Source organism: Durio zibethinus, chromosome 11 (assembly GCF_047325235.1).
Source record: "Durio zibethinus cultivar Kanyao isolate XHJ-2024 chromosome 11, ASM4732523v1, whole genome shotgun sequence".
Taxonomy (NCBI): Eukaryota; Viridiplantae; Streptophyta; class Magnoliopsida; order Malvales; family Malvaceae; genus Durio; species Durio zibethinus.
The window spans coordinates 4434470-4453969 of NC_143172.1; the positions used below are offsets into that span (position 1 = coordinate 4434470).

The 19500-nt window shown below is 33.8% G+C and overlaps 4 protein-coding genes across 8 annotated transcripts; 3 read left to right on the forward strand and 1 right to left on the reverse strand.

Annotated features, from left to right (window-relative positions):
* The first annotated feature begins 2576 nt into the window (after positions 1-2576).
* On the forward strand, positions 2577-6659 carry LOC111289491 (pentatricopeptide repeat-containing protein At3g09040, mitochondrial-like). Of its 5 annotated transcripts, none has more exons than XM_022880584.2 (3): positions 2600-4569; positions 4675-5621; positions 5928-6659. In XM_022880584.2, the coding sequence occupies exons 1-2, from the start codon at positions 2790-2792 to the stop codon at positions 5208-5210; spliced, it is 2316 nt and encodes a 771-aa protein (XP_022736319.2). In that variant the 5' UTR covers positions 2600-2789; the 3' UTR covers positions 5211-5621; positions 5928-6659. The 5 variants fall into 5 exon arrangements, with proteins under 5 accessions (XP_022736316.2, XP_022736319.2, XP_022736318.2 ...); XM_022880583.2 differs by having other exon boundaries at positions 2605-3666; positions 3760-5621; XM_022880585.2 differs by having other exon boundaries at positions 2608-3968; positions 4092-5621.
* A 1481-nt stretch (positions 6660-8140) lies between these two features.
* On the forward strand, positions 8141-9833 carry LOC111290428 (uncharacterized). Its single transcript, XM_022881728.2, has 6 exons — positions 8141-8895; positions 8972-9086; positions 9182-9263; positions 9345-9396; positions 9495-9549; positions 9655-9833. Exons 1-6 carry the CDS (start codon positions 8524-8526, stop codon positions 9831-9833), a joined length of 855 nt encoding a protein of 284 aa, XP_022737463.1. The 5' UTR covers positions 8141-8523.
* Positions 9551-11145, reverse strand: LOC111290429 (uncharacterized). The gene is made up of 2 exons (XM_022881729.2): positions 11006-11145; positions 9551-10092 (listed from the first exon to the last, which is right to left on the reverse strand). Exons 1-2 carry the CDS (start codon positions 11040-11042, stop codon positions 9902-9904), a joined length of 228 nt encoding a protein of 75 aa, XP_022737464.2. The 5' UTR covers positions 11043-11145; the 3' UTR covers positions 9551-9901.
* A 6785-nt stretch (positions 11146-17930) lies between these two features.
* LOC111290724 (protein SPIRAL1-like 5) lies at positions 17931-18744 on the forward strand. Its single transcript, XM_022882172.2, has 2 exons — positions 17931-18237; positions 18331-18744. The coding sequence occupies exons 1-2, from the start codon at positions 18001-18003 to the stop codon at positions 18403-18405; spliced, it is 312 nt and encodes a 103-aa protein (XP_022737907.1). The 5' UTR covers positions 17931-18000; the 3' UTR covers positions 18406-18744.
* The last annotated feature ends 756 nt before the right edge of the window (positions 18745-19500 follow it).

A 19500-nucleotide genomic window follows, 5' to 3' on the forward strand; every position in this document is an offset into this window, starting at 1 on the left:
GACTAGACTGGACTATGGTCCTACTCCAACTGCAACTAATCAAAAATTATTGGGAAACCAACCTTTCACTTCAATTGTCTTTTTCTTATCAACTAACCAGTCCATAATTTCTACATCTGGACCAGCTCAAATTCCACTAAGCCTTTTTTGCTTAAAATTGTAAATATTTAATTTCGGGAGAAGTGTTGGTTCTGTGTTTTGGCTATTGTTAGGGGTTAATCAAAGAATCAAATTAAGTGATAGAGTTTATTGGACTAAACTTGACCAAAAAAAAAAAAGACTTCAAATAAAAGGAACATTCTCTTTAGATGAGGTAAGGAGATGTAAACACCAATTAAAACCACATCCCAAGCAACAATTAATCTCGCTCTTAAGTAAGGCAAAAATTTTGAGCTTAGTTAGATTTGCGATGCGCTTGGAAGTCTAGTTAGTAATGAAAGAGATGGAAGAAATTTTTATTTTAGGCTCAATTTAAGTGATGGATGGAGATATTTTTATTGTACAGAAAATTGTATTTTATAATTAAAATTTAAAATTTTATATCAAAACCCCTTCATTTAACATTTTGTATTTTCATAATTAAAATGATAAAAAAAAAAAAAAAAGCTAAGTGATTTAATCCTATCTATAGTGAAAGTTCGTCGTATTTTAAGTTGTGCAAATTTTAAATCATATAATTTAAAAAATATAAATTGAAATTGATAAAATAATTATAAAACAAAATTTCAAATGGGCCAAATTAAAATAAAGACTTGCATCAAGGCTTGAAAACAGGAACTTTTTTTACCTTACAGAGGCTGGCAAAGGCCAGAAAGAAACCGGTGCCTGCATGGTAGGGGCCCTTTGCTCTTGGATACGGGCATACGGCGCACGTGAACTGGCCCGAGTGCTTTGGGTATGGCTCCCACCTTAAGATAATGGATAAATCTGGACCGTCCATCGAGGTGGGTTGTTTATTTATAGGGTGAAACTTTTGCCGTTGTTCTTTGATGATGATTGTACGTCGATTGGGATGGTTGTTGGGGGTATGGGGTCCTCTGACAGAAACTGCCACGTGGATTATCAGATTGATGAAATCTCACATCTCAGCCGACAACAGTTGCTAACAGGAAAAAGTTGATTAGTTGTATTAATAAAACAAAAACTTTGTTGACTAATGAATTAATGAAAACAACATGTGATACAGAGACAATTATGATATATTTTCTTAAAAGCTATTTTTTTTAATAATTTGAGCATGACAGATTTTACTTATGAGATGAAATTTTAATTTTAATTTATTTAATAAATTAATAAAAAATATAATAATTTTATTAAAATTAAATAATAACAATTTTATATCGTATATTAATAAATTTACGATAAATTTTGTACAAATTTTTTTTTCATATGATCATAATATATTATAATTGCCACAAAAAAGTATGATAAAACTAATAAAATATTTTATATTTTATGATGAAATATAACTAAAAATAGTGATAAAATTAATAATAGTAATTCACATAAATAATAAAAATTTGTGATAAATTTAATGATAATATATAAAATTTGTGATAGAATATGATAATAGAATTTTTTAATATTATGATAGAATATTACAATAAAATATTACAGTAATTTTTAAATTTTAATATTTTTAAAAATATTATTAAAATATTTAAAATATTTTTTATTAAGATTAAATATAAAAAATTGTGTAAGTTTATGAACTAAATTTTAAGTTTTGTGTAAGTTCAAAAATTATTTACATAATTTAATAATTAATTTCATTAATTCTAATTATTATATCAATAAATTAATGTCACATCATCAAAATTAATATTCATATCATAAAGTCAATGACTATATTAGCATGTTTAATGACAAAAAATTAATCGAATTAGTAATTAAATTAAAATTATTAAATTAAAATAATAGAAAAATTAAATTTATATAAATTATAATATTGATATTAAATTATAAATTTTCAAAGAGTATAAGGATTTATAGTATAATTTGACTGATTTTTAATAATACAAAATAAAATGATCTTTAATTATTAAAAATTAATAATTATTGATCAAACAAATTAATTTTAAATTACAAATTATAAAATTATCTTAATAATAAAACACCTTAATAATTATATTATTATAATAATTTTGAAAATGATAGCGAATGCTATGTTAAGGCGATGTTTTACCTAAAAGTTATGCCCAATTAACTTTTTTTGAGAATGTGTTCTTTGACTGCGACCTGGCTCTCTCAAGTCTTATATATGGTTATTAAGTCAACGAAAATTATTTAAGTTGGTGAAAATAAAATATTTTATTTATAAAATTTAAATTTGATTTTCGTTACTAATAATCACCATAGGTTGGTAAGTTCTCAATCCTTACAACATGCTCGAGTAACCCAACCCTGAAAGCTGGAATGAATGGTCTTCTATGGTCTAAATTTGAATGTAAATCAAAGTCATGATTACTAAAAAGTTTCAATATTTCATTTAAAGTTTTTATTTTTCAATGATAAATGTATTAGATCAGAAATGAAAAAGTAAAGCAATGTTGCACGATTACATCCAAAACTACACAAACAACAATTCCCAAGTCTCATTTAATATTATTTCCTCCCAAGTCTCATTGGCTTTAATGTTGGTTTTTTTTTTTGTAATTAAAAGAAATTATGAGAAAAAAAAAATTCCATTTTTAAGGAAATTTTTAGGTCTTCTTTAAACCTCTGATAAACCCCAAAAGCACTGGCTCAAAAATCTCTCAACGCGATTCACAATCCATTTCCAAACATGAATGAGGAAACCAACTCTAACTCTCTCCATCAAAGGTCTGATAACCCAAAACCTTCATCCACAAGCTCTCAGAACTTCCCTCTCTCTACACTCTCCGCTCCTCACAGATCAAATCTACTCTCATTTCATCAAATCAGGCCATTCTCTAAACCCCATTCTCTCCACCACTCTCATCTCCCACTTTGCCAAACATGCTGACTTTTCACGCGCCCTTTCCTTCTTTCTCGACACCTCAAAACCTGATACAATCTCTTTCAACTCCCTCATTTCTGGCTTCGCTCGGTTTGGCCGAACCGGACCCATTTTTGAGTTGTTTAATGAATTGAGGCAATTGGGTTTGAAGCCTGACGTGTTCACATTGAGTGGTTTAGTTAAAGGATGTGAGAGGTCAGACGAAAACGAGATTGTTCATGGCGTTTGTTTGAGATTGGGGTTTGGAAATGGGGCTTTTGTAGTTAGTGGGTTGATTGGGAATTATGCGAAAAGTGGGAACTTGGTTTCAGCCGAGAAATGTTTTAGGGAATGTTTGGATGTTGATAATGTTGTTCTTACGGCTATGACTTGTGGGTATTTTTGGAATGGGGAATTTGTTAAGGGTAGAGAAGTTTTTGTGGAAATGAGGGATTTGGGGTTTGAATTGAATGAATTTAGCTTGACTGGTTTGATCAGTGGATTGTTTGATGTAAAAGAAGGGCAACAGATACATGGGATTGGCTTAAAGATGGGATTTTTATGTGGTGGTTCAATTCATTTTAACAATGCTATTATGAGCATGTATTCTAGGTGTGGAATTAAAGTGGAAGCTGCTAAGATGTTTGATGAAATTACTGATCCAGATATTGTCTCATGGACTGAAAGGATAGGAGCTGCTTTTGATGGTTTGGAGGCTTTTGGGTTGTTTAAAAGTTTATGCCGGAAAGGTTTGGGTGTGAATGAATATACAATGATCAATGTTTTATCTGCTGTTGCAGGAGAGGGGATAATATGTTTAGGGTGCCAAATCCAAGCAGTTTGTCAAAAGGAAGGACTTTTGAAAGTGGTTTTTGTTGGCAATGCATTGATTTCTATGTATGGTAAGTGCGGGAAAATGAATGATGCAAGGTGCATTTTTGATGATATGGCTTTTCAGGATTCTGTTTCTTGGAATTCACTGATTGCTGGATATTCGGACAATGGATTTGTTAGTCTTGCTCTTAAGATGTTCTGTAATATGCGTGCTTTTAATGTAGAAGTGAATTGTTATACAATTGCTAGCATTCTTGAAGCGGTATATGACTCAAATTCTTTGCACCTTGCAATGCAGATACATTCACATATGGTTAAATGTGGATTCATGTTGGATGATTATGTGGTGTCTTGCTTGATAACAACATATGGGAGTTGTGGCAGCAGTGATGAATCAAGAAGGGTATTTTCTGACATTGATAAGATAAGTGTCATGCATCTTAATGCAATGTTGAGTTCTTTGGTCAATGCTGATTTTCATGCTGATAGTGTAGATTTCTTCCGAAACGCAGTGGCTTCAAGCCTTGAACTAGACAGCAAAACTTTTAACATCATTCTTAAAACTTGCAGTGCTACGACAGATCTGGAACAGGGAAGAGGGATTCACTCCCTGGCTCTTAAATCTGGATTCAATTACAATTGCTTTGTTGAGACTGCTGTTATTGACCTTTACTGCAAGTGTGGAAGCATAGGTGATGCGGAGAAGGCCTTTAGATATGCATCTTCAGACAACTTGGCTGCTTGGAATGCAATGATAACAGGATATGCTCAACATGGTTGCTATAATGAGGCTTTTGAACTTTATGATAGAATGACTGAATGTAGAATTGAACCAGATGAGATAACTTATCTTGGACTTCTTACTTCATGCTGCCATTCAGGGCTAGTGCAAGAAGCACGTACTTACATGAACTCTATGGTTGAATGTCATGGTTTAATCCCACATTTAGAACATTACGCTTGCATGATTGATCTGCTTGGCCGAGCAGGACTCCTCGAAGATGCCTGGAGGACCATAGATCAAATGCCTATCGAACCAGATGCTCGTATTTGGCAGATTCTGCTATCTGCTTGCAGCATCCATGGAAAGGTTGAAATGGGAAGAGTTGCAGCCAGCAAACTTCTGGAAGTGCAGCCTGATAATGAATCTGCCTATATTCTTCTTTCAAATCTCTGTGCTTCAGCTGGAATGTGGAACGCTGTCAGAAAAGTGAGAAGAGAAATGAAGGAAAAACTACTCTGCAAGGAACCTGGTTCTAGTTGGATTCAAGTAAGAGGATCCATGCATTACTTTTTTGCTGATGACCTGTTGCACCCTGAGCATAGAGAAATATTTTTGGAGCTGAAAAAGTTGTATGAACATATACGAGCTTCAAAGATAATGGAACATGATGGCACTTTTTTCTGGGATTTATGACCATTGAAGAGGATTCATGATCATTTCTTTTGCAACCGAGAATATAGGTGCACTTGTTCTGTGCCTTCTATTTCCTGCTCTACATAAGCTCCAATGCTCATTCTCCAATCAGAGGCTGGTTTATGAAATTTGTACACTTTATTCAATTTGACTTAAGCATGCTATTTGAACCATGGAAGACAAAATAAGTGGTTCCAGTAAATGAGCAAACAACTGAGTTAAAGCTTTTATGCTGTTCTCTGTTTTCTCTGCTCATTTGTGGGGAAGGTCTTTTCTTTTAATACGTTGCCTGCTGAAGGAGCAGGCTGTTGTCAATCGCATTGTTGTGGAGGTATGGGCAAAAATTTTGACTTGGTTTAATACCAGGTTTTGCTCTTAAGAGAATCAAGATTGTTCTTTTTGGGAAATGAGGTGAGTGGGAAGGGTTTGAATTTTTTTTTTTTGAAAAATAAATTTTGATGTTATATTCTAATCCATCACCCATATCTGTCATGGAATTTGAGTGGATGAATTCTCATGTTATCTTTTGGTGTATGTTATGAGCTTTTGGATTTTGGTAAGTGAATACCATTGAATGGAAACAAACAATTTAGCTAAAAACTTACTACATTCAAGAAAAGATGAAGGAGAAGAAGAAAATTGCTTTAATACATAATAAGTTAATTGTAATACAATGGTTAAAGTGATCACTAATTATAATGTTCTGGTCTCTTTCAGGTATGTTTTCCTACAGAAATGATGGCGATTTGGACTGGCTTTAGATAGCACAGAGACAATGGAGTGAAAAGCATTTGCTGCTATTCTTGACTTTATCTGGCCCCTCTTTGGGATAGGTCTTGTGCCCCTGGGGCTCCTGCCAACTGCACTGGCTTGAACATCTCCCACCTTGTTGTTCATGATGCTTACCGGGGTTTCTTTACCTTCTTTAAGCGGCTCCTACTTTAGAAGTTTGATGAATGAGGATTGCCGATGCCTGCTTGACTTGCTGTGGTTGCTAGTTTATATAGCACTGCTATAACTCATCGCAATACCAGGGGTGAGGATTTGATTAATATGGAAGAGGGAAGAAGTTTAGAAGTAGACTTTTGCAGATTGTTGGGAATTGGGTGACATGCCAGCCAATTTGTCAGGCTGTAAAAGATTCCTTGCGGCTCAACTTGAGACAGGATTAATTCATGATATGATTTGGTGACTGGCCGAATTAGTTATTGCATCAGTTTAATATGCATGATGATTTTGAACCTGTCTGATCAACACGTGTGGGTTTCAAAAATATCTAGGTGCTCTGCTATGAATCTTGGTGCTGGTTTTTGGTATTTTTTAGTGGATAAGTAGAGCGCATATGGGGGAAATGTTGAATTAATATAGAGTTATGTTTCAATGTTCTGTTTCTAATTCATCATTTTGGCTGACAGATTTGTTTATTTAAATGCAATTTACCCAGGTTTTATGAAGCATGGATCTGTATGGGTGTATGTTAAATGGTTGTCCATGTTTCCAGGGAGGCCTTTGTAATGTCATATTGTTGTGCAATAGCCTACAGGTCAAGCCGCCTTGTTATAATATGTCTACTTGATTCTGCATCACATGGTCAAGCAGTTGATTCTGCCGGCAGAATATCATATGCTGTGTGTGAGAGAGAGAATGACGAACGTGATGTTCTTATTGGTTATTCATACATCTTCATCCGTTTCTCTTCATTTCTTTGTTTGTGAATTACTACTACCTTAATGCATGAAGCAGGATAAATATGTTAAAGCTGTCAATTTCTCAGATCTATCCTTTCGACAATTTGATAATTTCCAAGAGACTAATCTTCATTATCGTAAAGCTTCAAAACTGAGTTCTGCTTTTGTAAAGCCTTAACCAGCCTTTTTTTTAATCATATGAAAGCCTCTGACCGATATTAGTATCTTGTATCAATTTCACTGATTTAAGAAGCCTGGTTTGTCCCGTCCTGTTGATATTGAAAACCTTGTCTCAGTCTCTCTTAAAACCATGTGCAGCTGAATCAATTTACGCAGACAATTTTGAGTTTCTTTCATCCGTAGCCCTCAATGCAATCGTTCAGCAATCTTAGCTTTGAAAAGTGTGGTCATCCCCATCCATACTCTATACTCATATAAAATTATTAGCTCAATAATTCTGATTTACGCACCCTGAAGATAACACAATTCCAATGTTCTTCGACAGAATTGGTATACTAGATTCCATTAATAAAATAAACGAAGAAAACACCCTTGTTTAAGTCTATAGGCTCTAGGGTAAAGCTCTACAATACAACATGGACAAAAGACTTAGCTGGCATTGCCTCCTACTCTAGGTGCATCACTCAATCGGCCCTATCCCTGATTTCCAGGTTTATTTACAATGAATTTAAAAATCATCACGGTATTTGACTTCATTCAGAATTGGCTATAGCAAGTATATCCTTTGAAATTTGCCCTAAAAGTAACAAATTTGATTGAAGTCGAGTAATGCTCTTAACAAGAAATTATGGAGCATGTCTTGAAGTTGGCTCACAGCTTCAGATCGTTAAAATTTGTGGCACTGGCGTGGGAACTTCCTATTAGCAGTTAATTAATAAGTTCCCACAGTTCGTGTCACCCATATCCTGTGATGTGACATCCCTACCGTTAAAGCGGTCCATTAATTGACATCTCATAGCAAATAACTGATCTCCGGTTGAAATGATAAAAAAGACTGGCATTTGGAATTGGATTTTTCTTGATTATTACCCATAACATTTATACCTTTTTATCTAACATGAAAATTTCAAAAGAAATGCATCACAATATAATCAAAGCTGGAAGTATGCATGGTAATCAGATTAGATTTTGCATGAGTTAGAAGATTCTCTCGTCTAACCATCGCAAACTAATGCATTGAAAAACTTCATTTTGAAGGAAGGAAAAAGCGTCCCAAATCTAATCCCAGAGGCAGTATCTCCATGTTAACTTAAGGCAGCATCATGGAGGGGTCCGATGTATCCTTAAGTGCAGAGTTGGGAATGGAATCAATTTAGCCCATGTTCAGTGCAATACTTAGGTGTCCAGGAACCCCTTTCTGGTTCCTCGAGGAGAGTTCTAGTTAAGTTAACCTAGGCAAGCAGAACGCAGCCTAAACCTCCCTAATAGAGATTCCTTGATTTCATGTCAAAATATGAAAAAAAGCCTTTTCTTGGTGTCAAAGTTACAAAATTGTTACTTTATTCCTTGCTCTACCATGTAATAAAATGGCACGAGTCTTAGCTACTTTAACTACAAGTTTAATATATACCTGAATCACATTGCAAATTTCATCCTGTTAGGCCATGGCTATTGCTGTTAATTTCTCTGAGCAAGCCCTGCGGCATAGGACATATCTCAGGCTAATAGCAGGCCTTGATCCTTTGCCTTTTCAAAAGTCATGTCAACTTGAGCAAAAGAGAATGAAGAAGCAGCCGCATGGCATAGCCATTAGCAGACAGGAAAAAAACAAATTAACCAACAACCGTGGGGTCTCTTTGATCATGTCATCAAACAATAATAGTGATTCAATTTTGGGTGCACCTTCAGCAGCTGATACGATCAAGCATTTCTACTTGTGTATCAATGAGAAGAATTTGGAAAAACTTGGGGGTTTAATCTCAGAAGACTGCCACATCGAGGACTGCTCTTTTATCAACCCATTTTATGGGAAAAAGGTTACCTCTCTGTCTCTTTCCATTTATTTAAGTTACAACATGTAATGCTATAGTCTAAAACAAAAATTTGTTGCAGGAGGTTCTGCATTTCTTCGATCTGCTAATAAGAAGCATGGGTCAGAATGTGAAATTCATCATCGAACATGTTTGTGAAGCAGATGACTTTACAGCAGGAGTAAATTGGCACTTGGGTAACTATCATCTACCATTTTCAACGATCTCTAACTCCCATGTTTTTAAAAAATGTAACTTGTTTAACACGAGAGAATATTTTCTGATGTTGCAGAATGGAACCAGAAGCAGGTTCCCTTCACAAGAGGATGCAGCTTCTATGAATGCTCGGAAGAAGGGGAAAAATTAGTTATAAAGTAATAGCACTTGTTTAAGTCATATGTATTATCAAGAAAGAAGAGTCCAATCGAATTGACAGGACCTTTGTTTACGTGCAGGAAAGCTCTGATTGTTATTGAGTCACCTATCAAACCAGGGGGAGTGGTGCTGGTAATCAACTTGAGCACTATTTATTTCTAATTAAGCTACCTGTTTCTAATTATTTGGTTCTCTGATCATCTTGTTGGTTTATATGTGGATTGCTTTAGGTCCTGTTGAAGAATGTAACTACAATATTTGATGAGTTCCCGCGTGCTGCTGAATGTATGAAACACTTAAAACTGGCATTATAGAACATGAAACATACAGACAGCCTACTCTAGCATCATATTGAAATGCCCCCTATAATTTATTTTTTTAATCCTGCAGGGTTCCTGAAGAGTCCATATGTCATACTACAATTCCTACTGAAGATTTACACCATATTTTTGGGACCTTTCATAAGCCCACTAGTGGCAGGCTACGTTAGAATTTGGGAATTCATGGCTCGATTGCTTGCCTTGGCAATCAAAATCGTGATCTACATCTCAAAGATATTTTTCAGGTAGTTCACACTGACAAAAGGTTGCTTTGTACATAAAATAAAAAGCCTTCAGCCACGGCTTCATAATGCCAGTCAGTTTTCATCACCATCGCGGCGAGACCATGTTTCTAAGAGTGAGAGAGCACCTAAAGGTCCAAGAAGAGGTGGCTGTGGTGGAGGCTTGCTGAAGGCAACAATAGGCTCAGTCTGGTCGTTACTGAAAGGCCTTCCTCCCTTAGGATCATTGTTCTCCGATTTCCTTGGTGTTGAAGTAGCCACAGTTCCTGGTGACAATGACATGTTATTGTTATAAAGTCAGTCTGGTTCTAAAAATATAAACAAAATAAAAACATTAATGAGACTCAGTGGGGCATAATCCCATGATCCACCGTAGGAGAGATTTATTTAAATTTGTATTTTGAAGGCAACAATGCAGTAGTTCCACGCATGTAGAATTTATATTCTTGAGCTCTTCTGGGGGTAAAGCAACAGCTAAATATTAAGAAACTAGCAGCCCTCGCAGAAAATCAGAAAACATAGCAAAAAAACATTAAGGAAAATCAGCCAGGTGAGCAGTTGGGTAGAAGGGTTTAAGGTTGATTAGAAACTTAAAAAAAAAAAAAAAAAGAATTCTTCAATTTTTTAAACTTGACGAGCTTAAAGTGCACTTGGAATGTTTAAAAAAAAAAGTTGCAATTCAATTCCAATTTATAACTATAAAAGAAAAATCAAACAATGAAAAGACAGAGTTTAGTAGCAACAATGTCAAAAACCAATACTATTATCTCTAGAAACCAATCACAAAGGTTCATGCTTGTCCTACTTGGCGAAATTAATTTCCATTTATCCAATTCCAAAACAAAACATGAAAAGAGAAAACGAACTGCTGACACCCAAAACACCAAAATCTTAATATCAGACTGCAAAAGCTCAACGTGAACTCTGTTTTACACCAAAAAAAAAAAAATCAAACATCTTCAATATGATAAAGTAGTCAAGAATTTAAGGAAAACAAATAGTTACAGTAATCTGTAAAAAAAAATTTGATCAACAACACGTTCCTGAAAAAGTGTTTGAATCGGAAGACTGAAACATGCCAACAACGTTGCTAAGTTCCGAGTTCCGAGTTCCGACCGAAATGGGGAAAAGAGGAAAGTTTCCAGAATTTTCTCAGTTCTTGGTTATTCGAATGCTTACGTGGTATTGATCTGGGCCTTTGAATGCTTTGTCCCATGTTCCCTGCCGTTTGATGTATTCTAAAAGATTCCACGATTTATAAAATAAACTGCATAGTTAACACGCGTAACAACAAACGTCATCATTTCAGACTGTGATTGACCATACATTAACCAAACCCTTTTAAATATAAAGGCCAAACAAGCCCACCATGACATCTTATCGTTAGCCCATGCTACCATGCCCATCAAATAAGAAAACAGCCTTCCTTCTTCTTTTTTTGGATAAATGAACATTAACATCCCTCATGTCTATTTCAAACATGATGCAACCTTAAATTTAGTTTAATTTGATTATTTTTTAAATTGAATTAACCGACCGATTTTGTTAATTGATTAGTCGATTAATGCATACAAATTATGCGTAGAATTCGATCGATTTGACTAAAAAAAATATAAATTTAATTAATTATATATAATATGTATGATGATTATGAGATATTGTAATTCAAATGTAAACTTAATTATATATAATATATGTAAGCTGTTTTTATTTCTATTGATAAATGAAAAATTTTAGCCTCATCTGTTGTGGGTTATGAACTCTGATTAAGAATTATTTAATTATTATTTTAATAGTTAATATTGTTCCAATGCTAACCGTCTAAATTCTCTCTTTTTTTTTTTTATGTTATTATTATTATTTTTCGTTTGCAGTGAAATTAACCGATCGTATTATTCCGAAGCAGTTGTCAAAATTTTAAACATTTTTTGGATTATTTAATTAGGATACATTTAACAGCTTAAGAAATATTATGGAGTGTTCATAATTCAATTTTAATTAAATTAATCGATCGAATTGGTTTTATTTAATTAATTAATTTATTATTAAATTAATTTTTATCTATTAATAAAAATAATTTTAACAAAATTTTGATTTTTGATTAATTTGATTCGAAAATTGAATTAATTGAAATATAATATAATCCAAATACAAAATAAAAAATATATAAAATATATCATTTAATTTTATAAGTCGTTAGAGTTTTTAACATAATATTTTGATATTTAAATATTTTATTAGATAATTTTATTTAATTTATTTAAATTATGAGAAATTAAATTTTTAAAATATGATTTAATTTAAATATATTTATTATTTGGTTAATCGAAAAAATTAGCCGAATAGACCACATTAAATTTGATCAGTTAATTTTTAAAATTCATAAATTCGATTTGATTAACGAAAATAAAATAATATAATTCGATTAATTTAATTTTAAATAATTTGATTCGAAATTAACTTGTGACCGAATGAACTCTCTTAATTTGACTATTTATTAAAAGAAATTATATGTTGATTTCTTATCTATCTTTATCCTTACCTAATTTCATGTCATTTACAAGTCAATTGTTTTTTTTTTATAGTTGCATGCACTACAATATTGAAGGATGGTGACGCACATTAATTTTTTAAAATAGATAAAAGGATAATTAAACCAAATTAAATATTTTCCTGACCCTATATACGTATAAGATATAAATGAAATAGATTATTTCTAATTACATATTACTTACATATATATAGAAATAATACAACTATAGGTTTTGGCATATATAAAATCAATAAAAGAAATTCCTTAGTTATAGAATATCAATATTTTGCGACAGTTTAGTTCTTTTCTTGATCTATTTTTCCAGTTCCTCCGTTATACAAGGCCTCTGTTGAAGAAACTTTAAGAGAGCAAAGCAATGGCAGGGACTGCATTGATGGTCCTTCTCTTGGTCTATGGTGAGACTACAAAAATTCCATATTAATTAATAAGATAACTCATGATTTTAACATTTCAATCTTGAGTCAATGTTAGTTAATAAGAAGGGTAAAATATGCATGTCATTAATTATTTTTAGTACAAGATATCTGCTTGTTTAATTTAATGTATAATTCTCTATTCTATTTAAAGAGAACAGAAGGGTCCAAATCTCTCTTTTCTACACGATAAAATAAAAATTCTTATGGAATTAGGAGTACTTTGTAACTAACCTAATGAAGCATGTCATAGTGCTCTATGAGCCCACCTTGGCCAAAATTCCTCCCTACCTGAAAATTCAAGCATACCCCAAATCAGTTCAACTTCCATTTTAGAAAACCATTAATCTTTTTTTTTCCAAGTCAGATGAAGTTAGAAGGATTATAAGCTTACAGAGCACCAACAGAGAGAGCAAATGTACTGAACATCTCCAGCAGTGGAAATTCTCCACCCTGTAATTGGTCAAAACCAAAATTCAGAATGAAAACGAAATATTTCCACCTAACCAAAATCATGAAAAAAGAAAAAAGGAAAGTATTGTTGCTTACCTCCATTTGCCAAGAAAACCTGTAATAAACAGCCGTAGCCGCCATTGAAGAGATGCCTAAACTAGACAACTTAGCAGCAAGCCGGTAAGTTGTTCTCTCTAATTTCTTCCTAGCTAATCTCTCCTCAGCCCTGGAAAGTGACATGATTGTTGTCTTTCGTGCTATCAGAAATTTTCACCGTGTCACTCTTGTTAACCTCGTCGTCACTCTCATTTCTTCTCTGCTGCCTCACCATGCATATATTCAAGCCCTTCCTTTCCTCAAAACATGACTACCCTTGCCCAACAACTTGGTTTCTCGAGCCAAAACTGATAAGCAAAACGCAATCGAGTTGGGTTTTGTCGTTGGAGCAGCAGGGGCGTAGCTAGGGGGCAAGCAAGGGCGATGGCCCCCCAAAAATTTTAACACCCTTATATGTATAGTACTCTTTCTCATGAAACATGTGACCCTCTTCTCCCGTTGAATTTACTATACCTGGCTTCTCCTCTGTGGAGCAGTGTTACGTCCGAACTGGTAGATTGCAGTGCTTGAGGTCGCCAAACTTCCTGTCGCCACGGATGTGAATATACACTCTTAGCCCTAAAGCTAACACAAAATTGATATGAATATATATTTTTGGCCAAAAACAAGACAATTAAGCCAAAGGCCAAAGGAAATTTTTATGGGAAGGAAGAAGAGAAGCATTTTTTAAAGTTTCGGGTTACAGCAGGTTGATGTTGTATGAAAGTTTTGCTTCTACTGAGGAATGAAAGTTTCGGGGGGGGGGGGGGGGGGGGGGGGGGATTTTGTTACCATGAATTCATTTTGACATTATTCAAATTATAATTTAAATAGAATTTAACTATTTCATGATAAGTTTATGCCGAATTTCATGAATACCTTGAAATTGAATTATAGATGATGGTGATGATGATGAATATAGTTCAATTAATTCAATAGCCAATAGGCGCCTATAGGATGGGACAAAATGTATGACAAGTACTGTGTATAGATACCAGCCTGTTTTTGGCATGCAAACAGTACATGTAGCATTAGGCATTAACATTTAAAGCAAAGAAGTTACTACTTGTTCTTACTTTTTGATTTCTTCTTAATCAAAGGAAGAGTCCTTTCTTCTCTATTTTATAGTATTTCAATCATATCTCGGGTCCATTTCTAATTAATTGAAGTAAATATGCGTAATTTTATTTTTTACGGAATATGTTATATTGAATTACACAAAAATAAATAATTTTTTCATAATTTGTAAATCTCATCTCTTCCATCTCAAAATTCGAATTCAATAAAGTTTTAATTAAACTTTAACCATTAAGGTGTACCGTGAAGCGAAATGTTCGTAATTGCTAGAATTACTTTTGCATTTTCTTTCACATGCTCTAGATTGACTTGGTTTCAATTTACATCTTTTCATGCCTTCTTTAAGCTTTTTGTCACTGAACTAAGAAGTGAAGGAAAAAAATCTCTTTCAAAATAGAAACTAGTTTGAAACTGTGGACTGAAAGAAATTCCTCTTTTTTTTTCATTTTTTAATTGATTCATTGACTGATCATTGATCAAACTTCAAGTTCAAATTACCAATTGTAAACTGACAGAAGCTAGCTACAAACTACTTTCTGTTGATCAGTTTTTTGGGTTCATTTTTTTAATTAAAGAATTGGGGCCTTGCACGGGGGGCAATTCCCATGGTGGGTCCATTGAAATATTTGTTGGTAGGATTGGATCCTTTAATAACATTTACATGACATATATGTCTGTGTCCAATAAAGAGGTTAGAAATGGAGGTCTTAAGTGTGATTCCTCGTCATATCTAGTCTCTTTTTCTGATAGATTTAACCTATCTAAGCTAGACTTCATCATCATCCATTGTCTCCACCACTTCACTTTATGCCAAGCAAATCACATATTATATCCTCTCCCATTAATATGAGATTCCTGCACCTATGTCATATTGGTCATCATCACAAACAACTGTATACGTACTGATATATATGCTAGTAATAAGAAAAAGAGCTGATGCATATTTGATTTACATTCTATTGGTTGAAGACTTCCAATTACATTCATAAAAAATAATGTAATTTGACACGAATAGATTGAGAAAAGCGACTAGTAATTTTTAGTTTTGGATGAAGAATATTACCTCAAACTAGAAGAAATTAAGAAGCCAGATTCAAACAGATCAGAACTCGTCCCATGCCTTATGGTGATGGAATTAAATAAAACCTCGATTTTTCCCCGGTCAATGGATGACACAGGCCTCAAATCTCGTACCTGTTAGCGAGATTGTTGTATTATTAATTTGTTGGTAAAATAATAACTCATGGCCATTAGTTGAGGCTTCAGGAGAGGCAACAATCAAATCATGCTATTGCATTTGAATTGAGCCACCTTGCCCCAGTAGATTTTTTTGTGGGTTAAAATCGGTATATATCCTCCAGCTTTTGTGATCATTCCTTCTTGCCAAACTAATGCAACTGATGCAATTCCTCTCTGCTATATGTCTGATTCTCAGCCATTATCATCTAAGAATATTGATGATAGCAAAGTACTTGAGGTCATCATGAAGTGCTATATTTTTAATTTATGAGTGTTCATGCTTAAGAAGTTAAGATACAATATGAAATGAAAGAAACGGATATCTTTACTTCTAAATTTAGCATAATATATGTATATATTACCAAATTATACAGAAAATGACATATGTATGGCCAAATCTTTGGTTGGTTTCTCGTACAGGGTTTATGATGCCTTAAAACTTAAGAAAATCAGAAAGCTTTTTCTAGTAGAACTAGAAACTATTCTAAATTTCTTTTGAAATTGATATCAATGCAAAAAATACAGTTATAGCCAGTGATCAGAAAAGCTTAGCTGGCAGAGGATATTTATCATTTCAAATAAGAGCATATGCTAGACAGATTATTGTTAAAGGCCATTCCATTTTCAGGTTTAGCCCCATTTCTGAGCTTTTCAATGTCATCAAGATTTAGTGGTTGACGTTTAGATATCTTTTTTGGGCTATAGACATCATAGTTTTGATCCATCACCTGTTGAAGGATATATATGGGCAATAATATCTGGCTAGACCTTGACAAGCTGATCATGACCAAGTTCAATCTCTGTCAACTTTCCAAGTTTTTAATGATGCAAAATTAGATAGGTTCTCATATTACCCTTATTGCATAGCAATTGATTTCATCAGAATCATCTTTATTCGTGGTGCAATTCTGTAGTAATTAGCCATTAGCTGAAAGCTGGATTCCTTTGGCCTACAAGCTTCCTTCCTACCGAACCTTACCATCTGAATCAAACTAGCTTAGTTCCTTTTCCTATTCTTACTTTTTTTTTTCCTGAGGAATACAAGTCATTAATGGGCCCTATTGCAACACTATATGGCACCAATCATATTATCATTTCCCTTTATATATGTTCTGTTAGTCACCCATTATCTTGATTTAACCCCATTTACACACCCCTTTAGCGCTTAAACGATGTGCTTTATGCTCAAACCGCATAAACGTGTCATGAAATTCATGATTGATGACAAATTTATCTTAGGTTACAGTAAAATCCCAGTGCAAAGTGTGGTATCATTCACCTTTTTACGCTGACTTTGATTGGTTGATTAGACTGTAAGTTGCAAAGATCGGCAAGTCCTAGCTAGATGCCTCAGCAGTCCACCGTCAATGGACCCAATTTAACCACGTATTAAATAATGATCTGTGGCCTGAGCAATCCTAAAATCAATTATGTGTCAACAGTATTGAACTAAAAAACAATCCTAATAATTATGGTTTATTATATTGGTTTCAATGGCTGATAGAGCCCACTGATTTGAACCCTTAACCAATTGATCTCTACTACTTTGCAGAGCGACAGTTCTAGAGTCATTTTTGTGCTAACTTGCATGGTATGGTTGTTGGGTTATGTTTTTGTCACATAAACTTGTACTGCATATATGTACGACACATCTTGCAATATTCACAGATATAAACATCAGAAACAAGTATCCCAATATGATTAAGGACGTTTCTGAATGCCTTTAAATGATATAATTTCTTTCTGAAATGCTTAATTTCACATCTTTAATTAAGCTCCCGTAAAGAGGTTTGGTGCACAATTTTAAAGGTCACAACAATATACTATTTGAATCAAATCTTGCTTTAGTATCATATGTGGCATTCAGATCATACTAACTGGTATATAGGATGGAAATTAATCACTGTAAATTTTTTTTTCTTGTGCCAGCTGATGAAAGAAATATGATTAGGTTTTCATTATTCATGTAATTAAGCATTACACATCTATATATCCTGGAACTTAATGGCATACGAACATACACGCAAGGGTACGTCAACGCTAAAGAAACCACTGGATCCCCTTTTCCAGCACAGCTATATTGCAATTTGCAACATTGCACCATGCTTTAGTTTGATTCTTTTAACCGTTTATTGCTGATTAATGTACATAATTGGCCTAGCAGGTATGGTGCATTATCATCAGTATATTTCCAGAGATAACATGCATGTACATATATACATAAGCCCATCCATACATAAACAGTCCCTAAACACATTATATATTAGGGTTTTTTTTCCCTTTCTTTCCCCTTGTTTGAAACTTACTTGTTAACTAAATCTTGCAGCACTGATCCACTTGCCATGAGTAGAGGTGGGAGCTACGGCGGCGGGCAAAGTTCCTTGGGCTACCTCTTTGGTGCTGATAAGCAACCAAGTGCACCAGCTGTAACACCACCGATCCAGCCACCATATGGTATAGATATTACCCCAGAGATGCCTCCGGCTCCAAAAAAACCAAGTTCAGAGAAACGGACAGAGAAAAACGTCAGCAACAACTATCATAGGGCTCAAGGACAGAACTCGGGGAACTTCATAACTGTGAGTTATTACCACATTTAAGTTGAAAACCTCTTTGCACTTCATCTAGCTGTGCATAGTTTTTAATCTACGTACTGTATTGCGAAATTTCAGGATCGCCCATCAACAAAAGTTAAATCAGTTCCGGGTGGAGATTCCTCTCTTGGGTACCTCTTTGGAGACAAGTGATGCTTCCTTCTTACAAGTTTAAGTATTTTACTTGATTGCTTCCAAAAAAGGGATTGAAGTTAACATATAAGTGGGTTTTAAATATTATATACATCTGCTGTTCTTGCCAAATAAGGGATTCAGTTCCCATATCATTGTTGAATTTGCAAGGGTCCTTTCTATTATATTAGCATCGTGTGGTGTTTAAGTTTTCATAACTCTGTAAAAAAAGAAAGAAAAAAAATGGTTTTCAGTCATGAAGAAATCTATAAGTCGAATGTATGTGTTCCCTGCAGAAGTTCAGGTTCATGTCAATGTGTGGCTTTTTGATGAGCAATAATTGATGAGGTTTGTTTTTTACATTCAGTTCCCAAAATTTGGAAAGTGGAACTTTTCCATTTTGGATTTCATATATATATATATATATATATATATATATATATATTGATATTGTTATATACCTCTTTGAAACAAGTTGTTAAGTAATATTAAAACTTGGTAGTGCTCCCTTGCTTTGTTCCCTTCTGAATTCTTGTACTAAAGATTTGTGAATTAAAAATTCTCAAAGAGATTTGTCTGTGGATCTGCCCCAATAACGCATGTCTGTTCATGATTCAGTTTGACCAAAATTTCTGAATTATTCCAACTAGTTTATTATTATATAGGACGATATAGGGGACATATGTTCTTGTTTACTTTTCTTGGCGACCATCAGGAGGCAATAAATTGAACACTTGCCTAAATATTTTAGTAATCACCGGCCCTACTTGTCTAATTGCAACTTTTTTCAGCATCTACACCAACTGAATTAAACTGGAAGTTAGAACTCATCTTTCCTTCTTTAATAATCTTCTTCTTATTATAGAAACTGGTTTCCATAAGGACTCAAATCCCATCATATATATATATATATATATATATATATATATATATATTCGTTCTTTCTTTTGAGAACCAAACCTTTTTTTTTTCTGGCCAGAAGAACCAAACCTTTAACCCGTGTGTCCTAACATTTAGATCAATGTTTATTGTATGATATATTTTCTTACTAAAAGAATTGAACTTGAATCCCATCATGTCAATGTTAAAGAAGAAACCCTTCAATCTGCTTTCCTC